We start from the raw sequence: 12,972 nt of genomic DNA, 5'->3' as shown, positions 1-12,972 counted from the left end.
ACTACAATGAGGTATCACCTCATACGAGTCAGAACGGCCATCATTCAAAAGTCTACGAATGATAAATGCTGGAGAGGATGTGGGAAAAATGGAACCCTCCTACACCGCTGGTGGGAATGCAGTTTGATGCAGCCATTATGGAAAACAGTACGGAGAGTCCTCAAAAAACTAAAAATAGACTTAGCATATGATCCAGCAATCTCACTTCTGGGTGTATATCCGGGGGAAACTTTAATGCGAAAAGATACATGCACCCCAATGTTCATAGCAGCACTATATACAATAGCCAAGACATGGAAGCAACCTAAATGTCCATCGACAGATGACTGGATAAAGAAGTTGTGGTATATTTACACAATAGAATACTACTCTGACATAAAAAAGAATAAAATAATGCCTTTTGCAGCAACATGGATGGACCTGGAGAATGTCATTCTAAGTGAAGTAAGTCAGAAAGAGAAAGAAAAATACCACATGATATCACTCATATGCGGAATCTTAAATAAACAAACAAACAAACAAACACTATGAACTCATGTACAAAACAGAAACAGACTCTCAGACTTAATAAACAAGTCTGAGAGTTACTGGGGAAAGGGAGGTGGAAGGGGATAAAGTTGGAAGTTTGAGATTTACAAATGTTAGCCACTATATATAAAAATAGTTTTTTTAAAGTTTCTTTTGTATAGCACAGGGAACTATGTTCAATATCTTGTAATAACCTTTAATGGAAAAAATATGAAAAAGAATATATATGTGAATATACATGACTGGGACATTGTGCTATACACCAGAGATTGACACATTGTAATTGATTATACTTCAATAAAAAAGAAAGAAAGAGAAAGAGAGAAAGAAAGAGAGAGAGAAAGAGAGAGAGAAAGAAAGAAGAAAGAAACCCTCCTTGACTCTACAGGTGCCTCTTCCAGCTATCCTCCCATTTCCTGCTCTTCTTACAGCACAACTAACTCCCCAGAAGAAGTGCCCATGCCCCACCCTCTCCACCTGTCTCCATCATCCTCTCCAGACCCCACTTCCACCAACCTTTCTTAGCATTGGAACCCACTGGTTAAGATCACCAATGACTTTCATTTCACTATGCCATTCTCAGCTCTCACCTCACCCACCTCTGGGCAGTATTTGTTACAGCTGAGGGTTCCCTCCTTCCTGCAACGTTTCTTCGCTTGGTTTCAGAGACTTGCATCCTCTCTATGTTCGCTCACTTCCTGGCTGGGCGGGGTGGCCCCAGGGATGTAAAGTCCATCCAGTGTGGACCACACCCCATCCATGTTCACAGCTGCCGTCCTGACCTCTGCCCTGAAACCCGGTGCTTGTATTTGACTCCATTTGGAGGTAGACTAGGCATCTCAAATCTGTCTTGCTCAAAATTGAACCTTCCATTTTAACCCTTCCTAACCTGCTTCTCGTCCCCAGCATCCCTGTTTGTGTACTGGCAGCTCCAGACCAAACCCTGGAGTTGTCCTTGTCTCCTCTTTATCTCTTACCTCACATCTGACCTCTCAGAAAATTCTCTCCACTTGACCTTTGCAGCCTTTGCTGAACCTGGCACCTCACCTCCTGCACCGTGACCACCATCATTTCCCAGAACTGGCAGAAGCCCCTCAAGTTCTCCCTGCAGCCTCTCACTGCAATCACCTTGCAAACCTGCCAGGGCCTCCCCTCAACCCAATATAATCAAAGCCTTGACTTACTGTGAGGCTTGACAAGATCAGCTCCCCACCCTCCTCCTGCCTCATCTCCCAACACCTCCCCTCGCCCACGCTGCTCACCCACATGGGGCTTCCTGCTTTGGGGGGAACACCCTCCATCCCTGGCCTTGAACTTGCTGTTTCCAGTGCCTGGAACTCTCTGACCCAGGTAATCACATGCTCCCTTCAGGGCTCTGCTTCCCTGCTACATCCTCAGAGAGGCCTCCCCAGGCCCCTCAACCTACACAGGCCTCTATTACTCACTCTCCCCTGGCTTGTTTCATTTTTCTTCCCTGCACATATTGCTTCTACTTCATTTTATCATTGATTTATGTGTTTGTCTATCCTCTTATTCTAAGTGGAAGATAAGCTTCACTTGTGTGGATTCTTGCCCATCTTGTTCATCATATGTCACTTGTGCCTACAACAGTGCCAGGCACAGACTAGGCCCTTACATTTTAGTTTATGGATGGATAGATAGATGGATAGATGGATGGGTGGATGGATGGATGGGTAGAAGGATAGCTGTATGGGTGGATGGACAGCTGGATAGATGGATGGATAGATAGATGGGTGGATGGATGAATATCCACAGTCACATAGGACAACACCTAGAGGGAAAAACACAAAACACCAACATCTCTTGTATCGGGACAGAACTTAATTTTTTCCCTAAAGCCCACTCATATTTATAGTTCCAGACACCACTGAGGAGGTAAGGGTAGACATTTCCACTTCCAATTTTCAGGCTCTGGGAGGAGGCAAATGAACAACACATGATCTAAAGGCTGTCTGAGCTCTCTGGCTTCCCTGGATGGCATCTACTGATGCCCTTCCCTTCTCCTCAGATGTCCGAAGGAGAAATATCTTTAGCCCAAGGATACTGGAAGATTCCTCTGGTCTTGGCTGGGCTGGGGAGGCTGACTCTAATGGACAGAAAGGATCAGAGGCTGGAGATCAGAGAATGTCTTATCAGGCAAAGCTTAAAAGGGACACAGGACACAAGAGGTGGGTGGCTTTGGCCTCTGGGACCCACTACCCCTTCCCTCACTGCAGGAATGTGACTGGTGATACTGATGTGTCCCAACCCCTACCTCTATCAACATACTTTCCTATCGGATACATTCTCTTTTTGAGCTCAGAACTCTCCAAATATTGTTTTCAAAGTTTTAGTGTGCTGGGGGCCGTGCAAGCAGCAACCGCCCTGTTTTTCAGAGTTGGCTATATCCACATCTTGTCCATCCAACCTCCCAACCTGGATGTTTCTTAAGCCAAAGCCAGGTCTGAGGCCCCCCAGTGCCCATGAGCTGTGTGGCCAGATGCTGTGCATGCTCCCTGAGGACATCCAGACCATGGTGGTCTCTGAACAGGCCAGGCCCAGAATCAGAGCCAGCCAGAGACAGGTGGACTTGAACTGACCTTGAACGAGAATTTGCATTATTTGACTTAATCCTCTCAACCCGGTGAGGGGTATGCTAATATGCTAATATCATCCTTATTTCACAGATAGGGAAACAGAGGCTCTGACAACACTGCCAGCATGTGGTGGAGCTTGGCTTCCCTCCAGGCCTGTCTGACTCCAAAGCCAGTGCTCTCTCCACTAGAGTGGGCACCTAGGGTTCATGCAAACCTTTCTGGAACAACACAGGGGTCACTAACTGGATGAAAGGGAAAACCAAGGCTTCTCAAGGTTCTGGTCAATACAGGTTGCCGCACAATCCGGGGTAGGGCCTCCAAGGGGCGCTCTTGTAATAACGTGCCCAGCCCAACTCCAGGGTCTAGTGGGTAAGGAGCAGGGAGGGTGGGGTCCCTGCCCAGAAGATCTAACCTAGGCTTCAGGCCCATTTAGGGAGAAGACAGTTTTGAACCTTAAAATTTGTCTCATCATTTCAGAGGCACCCAGATGTCCGCTTCCTCCTTTGTTACTCCTCCCCTCTCCCCCTAAACCCTGCCCTCAAGCATCCCCACGTGGGTGCACTGCATTGTCCGGAGCTCCTCCATCAGCCACATCCCAGCCCGCAGTGCTGTCTCCAGCAGGCTCCTGCGGCAGGGATGTGCCAGTAAAAGGGTGTTCCAGAGCCCCCTCCACTAGGCAAACTCTAGGTTGGGCCAAGAGGGAATTGGGGCTGTGAGGAGGGGACATCTGAGGAGGGAACCAGGGAGCAGCCACAAATGGTCAGAGCAGAGCGGAGCCTCGGCCATGGGGCTGAGGGTCAGCTGCGGCCACAGGGCGGCCTGTTTCTGCCCATAAAGCTGTCTATGTGTCAGAGCCGCCCAGGTGGGCTACCTTGGGCTTACCTGGGAAGAGGCTGTAACAGGCAGAGGCCAGTGTCAAAGATCAGCCAGACATTTTGGGCTTCGCTGGGGCCAGTGTGTGGAATAGGGTATTTCCTGGGCCTGGGACCCCAGAGCTCAGCTACCAGCTCCCCTTGCCAAGTTCAGATCCTGGTGAGAAGCCCTCACTGCCCAGCCCCCTCACTCTCCCCCAGACACTTGAGCTCAGGTTCCTTGGCATAGTAGATGAAGGTAGGAGGGAAGCCATTGAAGGCAGAGCTCATGGTGGACGTGTAGGCGCCCGAGGAGGGAAGACCAGCCAGTCGCCCATGTCCCACTCGGGCAGCTGCGTCTCCTCCAAGAAGAGCCCATCAGAGGCACCACATGTGGAGCCGTAGAGGGTGCAGGAGAAGAGGGGTGGCTCAGGGCAGAGCTGCAGGGACACAGGGGTGAGGAATCAGGGAAGGAATGGCAGGGCACACTCCCAGGGCACAAGGCACCAGCATGGACTCTGTTATTCACCCACACTGACTGATTCCTAAGTGGTCCCTATGCACCAGGCACTGTTCTCAACCCTGCCCTCATGGAGCTTGTGTTCCAGAGACACATCCCAGCCCTACCAATTCACAAGTGCAGACACAGGTGGGACCTCAGTTTTCCCATCTATAAAGTGGGAAGATTTTATTCAACAATCACTCAAAATACTGGACCTCCAACTTGACCACACTGGAAATGCCTGAGGAGTTTTAATGAAGGATGGTGCCAGGGTTCCAGGGTCCTAACCTATGAGAAATTCTGATATCCATGGTCTGGGGCATGGCCTGGACACTGCAGTATTTTAAAGCTTCCCAGATGATTCTCATGAGAAGCACAGTTTGAGAATCTCTACTTCCTAAGTCTCCTGCATCTCTAACATTCAAGGATTCTGGAAACACAAACACAGTGATGTAGTGGGATGCACATGGAAACACACCCACAGCCAAACAGATGCACAAGCACACCTCCACAGACCCGTGGACCAGAAGCCCACCTTCTTCCGTCACAGGGGAAATTGAGAAACGCATGCACGCAGAAGTGCCCGTGCTGACCCACATAGGCACATGTGCACATCCTGGTACACGCATGTGATGTGACAATCTGCCAAGCCATCACAAATCTGAGATCCTTTACCTCTTCTCCTGGTAGCAGGGAGCCCTGCTTCCCTGGCTAGGGGGCTGGACCTGGTGGCCTCTGGGTCTGGATGGTGACAGAGCCACACAAATGTCTCCTTACCTTCAGCACAATGGGCATCTTGGGTTCAGGCTCCCTGAGGGAGACATGGAAGGCACAAAAGTGGCCCTTGTTGAGATAGTACACCAGCTCCCAGTGACCTCCTGCCAGCAGGGAGAGGGCAGGACTGAGGTGTGCTCAGCCAGGTTGCATCACTGACCCTCAGCACCTCAGCCCAGCACGCTTGGGAGAGCTCTGACCCCCTGCCCAGCACTGGGTAAACTGTTTCCTGCTCCAGGAGTCTTCCCTAGACCCATGCGTGGTTGGGGCCTGTCCTCTGAGCTCGCACTGTTCCTCTGCTCCCCCCATCAGAGGTTTTCTCCTCTTAATAATAATAATAATAATAAAAATGATAGTAATAGAACTAACATACCATGAGATATAGCTTGGGTGTTGTTCTAAGCTCTCTACATGTATTAAACTATTTAATCCTCGCAACTGCCCTCAGAGTAGGTACAATGAGCTCTACTTTACAGTTGAGAAAACTGAGTCTTGTCAGAAGTCACACAGGAGATTGTAGCAGGGCTGGGATTTGTCCCCAGATAACAGGTCTCAGGTACTCTGCCCTTACCTTAAACCAGTTTCCCTAGGCACCTGCTGCATGAGTCAAAACTGGGTGTAAACAGCCTTTTTGTGACGTAATTCCATCACGGTTGCTCCTTAGGAATATGCTAATTTGTCAATTTCTTTCCTCACGGGACACGTAGCCTGTCCCCCAAACCCAGGCTGGGACAGCTGGGCTCCCTCCAATGCTCCTCTCTTACCTCCTCAAACTTAGGCTCGGAGCCCTCCACTCCAGGGAAGCCCCCTCTGATGTCCAGGAGGCTCATGTCATGCCCGACCCCACAGCCCACCTCAAACACGTGTCAGCAGTCGGCGATGGCCTGTGTGAAGTTGTGGGGTGTCTGGCAGCCCAAGCCCACATGGAAGCTGAACAGGTGGAGAAACATGCATGAAAACGCTAGGATCAGAGGAAGAGAGACACCAACACAGCATCCTTGAGTTGGGGCTCTCACAGCGCTGTGTGGCGGCCTCCTCTCCTAGCTGTCCCCTCCCAAGGTCTCGTTGCAGGGGCTCCCCTTCTCTTCCCCCTTGGAAGGCACGTGCTCAGAACCCCAAATCCCAGGGCCCACAAGGAGGCTGGGCTGAGGAACCAGTCAGGGCCAGGTCGGGTGAGACCAGGGAGACACTCTCCTCAGAGCAAGAGTTCGGGGGGCACCACAACACGAAGTAATCAAGATAAAGAACATTAATGCAATAAGGAGTACGACTGATGCGAAAACATCCATGACAAATAAAATATTAGACATTTAAATAAATAAAGACAAGATTGGTAACAGTGATTGAACTTTGAAGCAAAAGGAAAAATCAAAACTGCCCATCCTGTCTTTACTTAAAATGTTGATACTTTCCTCACCATGAATTTTTTGGCACTAACCTTGACTTTTTTCAAATATTATATTAAAATGTTATTTATCTAGAGTGCTAAGTTTTTAGTATCCCCTTAAATTTTGCTCCCAAGGCCAGGGGCTTCGAATGCCCCACCTAGTCCCAAATAACATCCAGCTTCTTCGCTGAGACAGACGGAGCATCACGAGGTCCAGAGGGGCCACAGCCAACAGAAGGGCGCCCCGGTGAGCCAAAGGCTGGAGACAGGCAGCGGAGACCTGACTCCCGCCTCCCAGGCAGGGAAAGCTAGTGCGCTCACCTGGTTCCCACCACCACCAGCCTGGGTCTCTGACAGACTTGAGCAGATGTTCACACACCTCCAGGCTGGCCCCAGACTTGGCGCTCAGAGGGGAAGATGCTTCCACTGCCCGGGGTCCGCAGCCGGACACCAGCCTGGGAGAGGGGTGCATAGGATGCCTGAGGCCTGGATATTTTACTGCCCCCTACTCAATCTCCCTCCAGCTTCCCACCCACCCCTGCCTAGTTCCTCTGGACTGTCCAGCCACGGAATTCCAAGGAGGAAACACACCCACTAATTACAGACTTCTGCCCAGGCAAGAAAAAGCAGGAAAAAGATACAATTAGAAATATGCCTTCTACTGACCTCTATGTTACAGGATCAGAGATGTTAAATAACTTTCCCAGGACCACACAGCATGTGACCATCAACCGGAAATGGGAGCCTTGGTCTCCCCGACTCCAATGTGAATGCTTTTTCCATGAGGTCACCTGATGTCAGACCTCTTAATGTCAGGCTCTGCCCTGCATATGTCTACATGCAGATATAAGCAGTGTCTCTTTGGCACCAGTGTGCACCAGGGAGGCCTCGGGCCGCTGACCCAGATCCCTGTGCTTTGCTGCTTGTGCCTGTCCCAGCACGGGACCCCCTTGGTCTGGCTCCTGCAGCCTAACTCCATCTGCCGGAGCCCTAGGCTTGCTGCCCCTTGCTCCATCTGTCTCCACTGATCTGCAGCCCCTGCTGGTCTCACCTGGTCCCGGGTTCTGGGACCTTGATTAGCTCCCCTTCACTGTCAAAGACCAGGAGCTGCACCCCATGGTGGGTGGCATACTGGATGTGGGAGATGGGCTTGAGGGGTTGGTGTAGATGGTGTGCAAGGGGGCCACACCCAGGCTCAGCACCTGCTCCAGCTCCACCTGGGATAGGTGACCACCCAGAGCTCATTCATTTATTCTTCCCAATACGAATGAGCACCATGTGTGTAAGCCACCATTCTAGGTGCCACAGCCCCCACTCCAGGACCCCTGGCAATTGGCCTTTTTTTTCCAGGAAGTGTCAGGCCTGTGAATGAGGCAACTGGCTGCTGGCCCAGGCTCACCTGGCTGGCACAGTCGAAGCTGGTGCCGAGGGTGACCAGGACACGCACACCCAGGGGGCTGCTGCTGCGCCTCACCGCGTGGAAGGGTGAGACCCGCGGCAGGGCCTGGTGGAAGACCTGACGGCGGCCGGCCAGCCCGCCCAGGTTGGCTACCATGAAGGGGTCTCAGCAGTCCTGCCAGGAAGGGGGAAGGAGGGAGGGAAGGCTGAGTAGTGGGTCATCTCATCTGATTCTCACAACAACTCTATGAGATGGAGATGGAGAAATAAAGGTCTACAAATATGAAGTCACTGGCTCAAGGTCACACAGCAAGAACTCGGCAAAGGGAGGATCTGAGCCCCGGTCTCCCACGTCCAGGGAGCTTGCTCTTGACTCCTGTTCTCTACTGCCTTTCGACTTGTGTCCCTCTCTTTAATAGGGAGGGGGAGTCTGTTGGGCCAGGGAAAACTCTAGGGTATTTATTCTACAATCATTCAACAAAAATTTCTCCAACACCTACTCTGTGCCAAGCTCTAGCTTGGGTGCTGGGGAAATAGCAGTGAACAGTACAAATCAAAGTCCTGGCCCGGTGAAGCTTCCTTTCACCTGAACCAGAGACAGGTATGAACTCATGCAACGTGTGCTCCGTAAGCACTACCCTGTGCCAGGCACTGTGCGGGGGTGGGGCAGAGGGGTTGTATGAATTATTCCCAGTTCACAGATGTGGCCACTGAGGCTCAGAGGGCTGGAGTACCTCACCCAAGTTCTCACGGCTGGGAAACAGCAGAGTTGAGACCCAGTCCCAAGAATAAATGGTTTCAGCTGAAATCCGTACAAAAGTCTATGTTGAGATATTGTCTATTTTTTCCCCCTCTTCCCCTCCACCTCATTGATGTTAGTGGCTATTTCTGTAATTTAGGCCTTAGGAGGAGGTGTGTGGCCAGGGCAGAAAGAGGTTGGTTGCAAGCCTTTCTGGCTTTCTTGGGAGAGCTTAGCCCTTGATGGAAGAGGTTGCCAAGTTGCAAAACGAATGTCTTAGTAACACTGATAGACGGTGAAATGAGCCTATCTGGGTCTTTCAGTGTCTAGTCAAGTCCCCTGTCCCTGTCCCCACCCTCCCTCTCCATGTGGGCGGCTGAGGTCTCTGTGATCTGCTGAAGCCATCATTTTGGGGCTGTCCTGCCCCTGGCATGTCAGCTGTCACTTCCTGTAGACTTACACCCCACCTCTGTGCTGTGACCCAGTCTCCTCTGCCTGATCCAGGAAGACAGTTCAGCAGGGAGCCTGCTCCTGCCCTGACTCTTCTGCCACCCCGGCCTGGGTAGGGAGGGGGAGGACCCGAGGATGGCAGAGATGGCAGGGCCCAAGTTTCCCATATCTGGGTGGCAGAGAAATGAGTCTTTACCTAGAAGCTAACTTGCCATGCGACTTGGACAGTATCTTTCCTTTCCTCCTCTTTGCCAAGTGGCTCCTCCTCCGTAAACTTTCTCCCTGGTCGAGCAGAAGGGTTAATCTCAGGGCCTTGAAATCACCCTAGTTTACTACTCATTAACTGTGGGCCTGTGAGCAAATTATATAACTGCTCTGAGCCTCAGTTCCCTTATCTAGGAAATGGGAGCTCAAGGGGCAGTGATGAGGATTAAGCGAGATAATGCCCATAAAGCGCCTCCCTATTACTGTTGGTATTTTTGTTCACGTTTCTGTCCCTGTGACTTGTCCCTATCAGATCATGATGTCTTGAAGACAAGGACCACATCTTCTGCATTTCTGGGTCTCTGGGGATATGCCCTCTTATAAGACCTGGCACAGAATTTGCTGCAGTGAATATATGTAGAATAAATAAAGGATGTCACAGCTAAGACATGTGAGGTCTAAGATACAGACCAAGATCTGTCTGTTTCTACATCCTGGTCAGGACCCAGAAAAGAAAATCAATGGGACAGAACTGACAGCCCAGAAATAAAGCTCAGACTGAAAGAATTTAACACCTCACCAATTACCAAAACAAACAAACAAACAAACAAAGATTTTATAGAACAAGTCGTTCTGGAACAGCAGATGAGCAATTTGGAAACTAAAATGTATTTAGAACCTCACTTCTCACCAAAATCAACAGGGAATGATTTATGTTTTTAAACAATCCATAAACTATATTAAAAATATAGAACTGATCATCTCTCTGAGGCGATGATGTTTTAAGCTTGGTTGTGACAAAAGAGATCACAGTGTGAATGTTCAACAGATTGATGACATCTGATTTATAAATTATAAATACAGTCATAAACTCCAAACTCTTCTTTTCTGGGAACCAGGAGACCGGTGAGGCAGTGCTGACATGGAGATTAACTAAAAGGGAAGTGTGACTTGAGTAAGTCGCTGCAGTATAATTGCAACAATTAAGGTTTTCATCTGAATTCCATATCTGGTCAAATGATTTTACCTTTCTGATCCTCTATTTCCTCATGTGCAAAATGGAAATAGTATTGGGCAGGACACTCGGGTTATGCTGAGGATTAAATGAGACAATCCTAATAAAGATCTTCGCTTCAACCCTGTTAGTTCAAATTCCTGAGATCTGAGGACTGTCTGTGGCATCATGTGGCCTCTAAAGGCTGATCCACACCTTAGTCTAAGCAAGTGCTCAGCCCGTGGCTCTACAGCCTTGCCCTTCTCTGAGGGCTGGGACTTGCCCCTGCAGAGGTCAGGTGAGTAACATGACTCAGCACAGCCTGCCTGATCGCATGCACATTTCTTCTGGAACATTGCTGCAGACGAAGAAACAAGTCTGAGCCTATGAACTCAATGGAATTGGAATGCAAGGTGCATAACTGGGATTTGGTCCTGTTAGATCCTGGGCACCATGTGAATAGACACCAAGATACCTCGGATTTTCCTTAGTTGCGCTGTTAAAAGCTCGTGAAGTTTCATCATGCCCAATTCTCTTGCCTTAAATATATCAGAGCCACCTGGTTGGTAGCAAGTCTACAAAGAAAGAAAGATAAGTGAGATCCAACCTTTCTATGATTCCCATGGTTGGGTTAGTGAGTACTGGAACTCATACTGTGTATCACATAGTTTCACCATTTCTTATAATCCTCAGAAAGACCCCAGGAAGCACTAATTACCATCTCTATTTTACCCAGATGGAATCAGAGGCTCACAATTTTTTATTTTTGTCTGTTTAATTCCTGAGGTTTTTAATAATTGGCAGAGCTGGGTTTCAAACAGGAGTCTGTCTGATTCCAGAGCCCAGGTTTCTTCCACTACTAGTTAAGTCACTGAATATTCATAGCAACATTGCAAAGTGAATAGTATTATGTTGGCTTTACAGAGGGAAACATGACAGACAGAGAAGGGTAAGATCTCTCTTAAGTCAAATGGCTTTCCAGGACTCACAGAAGTAGCCCCGAAGGATGACCTCAGATCGGGTCTGATGAAGACCAGGGTAAACAGTCAGTCTTGGGGGAATAAAATGGCATTCTGTCCTTACCAGTCTCACCCTCCCACCACACACCCAACCCCAGAAGAACTCTGCAGTCCCATCCTACCCACTCACCGCTTCCCTCTCTGTTCTAAACCTTGCAGATGTTCCCTTCTGCCTGAAACCCCTTCCCTGCAGCCTGGCAAGCTGGTTCATCCCCAGTGTCCAACTTGAATGGCTCTGGGTGGTTGTCATTAATGCTGTTCATCAGCTATTCCCACTTCTTCCCTTGTAATTGGTAAAATTACACTTCTCCACTGAATCAATCCGTTTAAGCTAAGTTATGCCACAATAACAAACCATCCACAAAATATACTACAGAGATTTGTTTCTCGCTTATCTTCTGCTCTCACTGTGAGTCAGCCCTGGCTTCTGTTCCATCCATCATTCCAGGATTGATTCAGGCTGAAGGAGCAACTCTTCACAGCACATTTCTACTCAGAAATCAGTAGCCAAAACGAATCCAATGGCTAAGCCCGGTGTCAGTGGGGAGAGAATTATAATCCTTCCACAGGAAGAGACAGCAAACATTTTGGCAATGACACAGTCAATCAGAGCCTTCCCTCCCTTGAAACTGGGTACAGCTATGTGACTTGCTTTGACTAATGAAACATGAGCCAAAGGGATGTGTTACTTCCGGTAGGAGCTTTAAGAGCCAGTGTTAATCACCACATACTCTCTTTTCCTCTGCATGAGCAATCTGTGCATGGTGGCTACTGCCTCAGCCTGGGACCTAGAGTGAGGACAGTGTAGAACAGAGTCCCCAGCCAACCCTTCTTGGACATGTAGATTGAGGAGATCATAACCTTATTGTTTTAGGCACCGAAGTTCAAGGATTATTTATTCCTGCAGCATAAGCTCGCCCATCCAGCTCAAAACATACCTCCTTTGAGAGACTTCACTGTGCTGACAGAGGACACTGCGAGGTGCTCAGAACTGGACCCATGGATTGGCCAGTGAGGAAGCTGCTGATTTTTAATGGGGATAAAAAAACCACAGGAACTATGACAAGATTAAGAACATGATATCTGTAGAGCTAATATCTGGGAATAACAATGTGCTGTTCATTCATTCATACATTAATATATTCATTCAATAAATATTTATCACACACTTATAATGGGCCCAGAATAGGGTAGGCACTGAGGATACAGCAGTGAACAAACCTCCATCACAGAACTCACCTTGGAAGTGATTGGAAAAGTTACACTGATAAGCCTCTTGGGGGACGGGGGGAGGTGAGCCCTCACAGGCATGCTTGAACATTGGTAACGATAGGGCTTTTGCTCTGCAAATGCAGGTGTGGGGAGGAGCTGAACTGCTCAGAACAGGAGAGGGAGAGCTGTGGAGAACTCCAGAGAAGGTGGAGAACAAGGACACCTAGTGTCACAAATAGTCTCCATACAGTAGATGCATAGGGAATAGGAAGACAAGGAAGATATAGATCAGACCTTCAGCATTTTTCAAATTTCTC

General features: G+C 49.1%; 1 protein-coding gene across 1 annotated transcript; it reads right to left on the bottom strand.

Annotated features, from left to right (window-relative positions):
* Nucleotides 1-3,663: 3,663 nt before the first annotated feature.
* Nucleotides 3,664-8,194, bottom strand: LOC102513463 (antizyme inhibitor 2-like). The gene is given in 9 exon segments (XM_014551912.1): nucleotides 3,664-3,750; nucleotides 4,008-4,018; nucleotides 4,189-4,290; nucleotides 4,293-4,416; nucleotides 5,256-5,356; nucleotides 6,961-7,094; nucleotides 7,691-7,793; nucleotides 7,796-7,856; nucleotides 8,039-8,194. Coding segments are annotated over 9 exon segments (879 nt in total).
* Nucleotides 8,195-12,972: the final 4,778 nt, after the last annotated feature.

Source organism: Camelus ferus, chromosome 13, assembly GCF_009834535.1.
Source record: "Camelus ferus isolate YT-003-E chromosome 13, BCGSAC_Cfer_1.0, whole genome shotgun sequence".
Classification (NCBI taxonomy): Eukaryota; Metazoa; Chordata; class Mammalia; order Artiodactyla; family Camelidae; genus Camelus; species Camelus ferus.
Note: the sequence above shows the minus strand (reverse complement) of the source record. Positions and strands in the feature narration are given on the sequence as shown.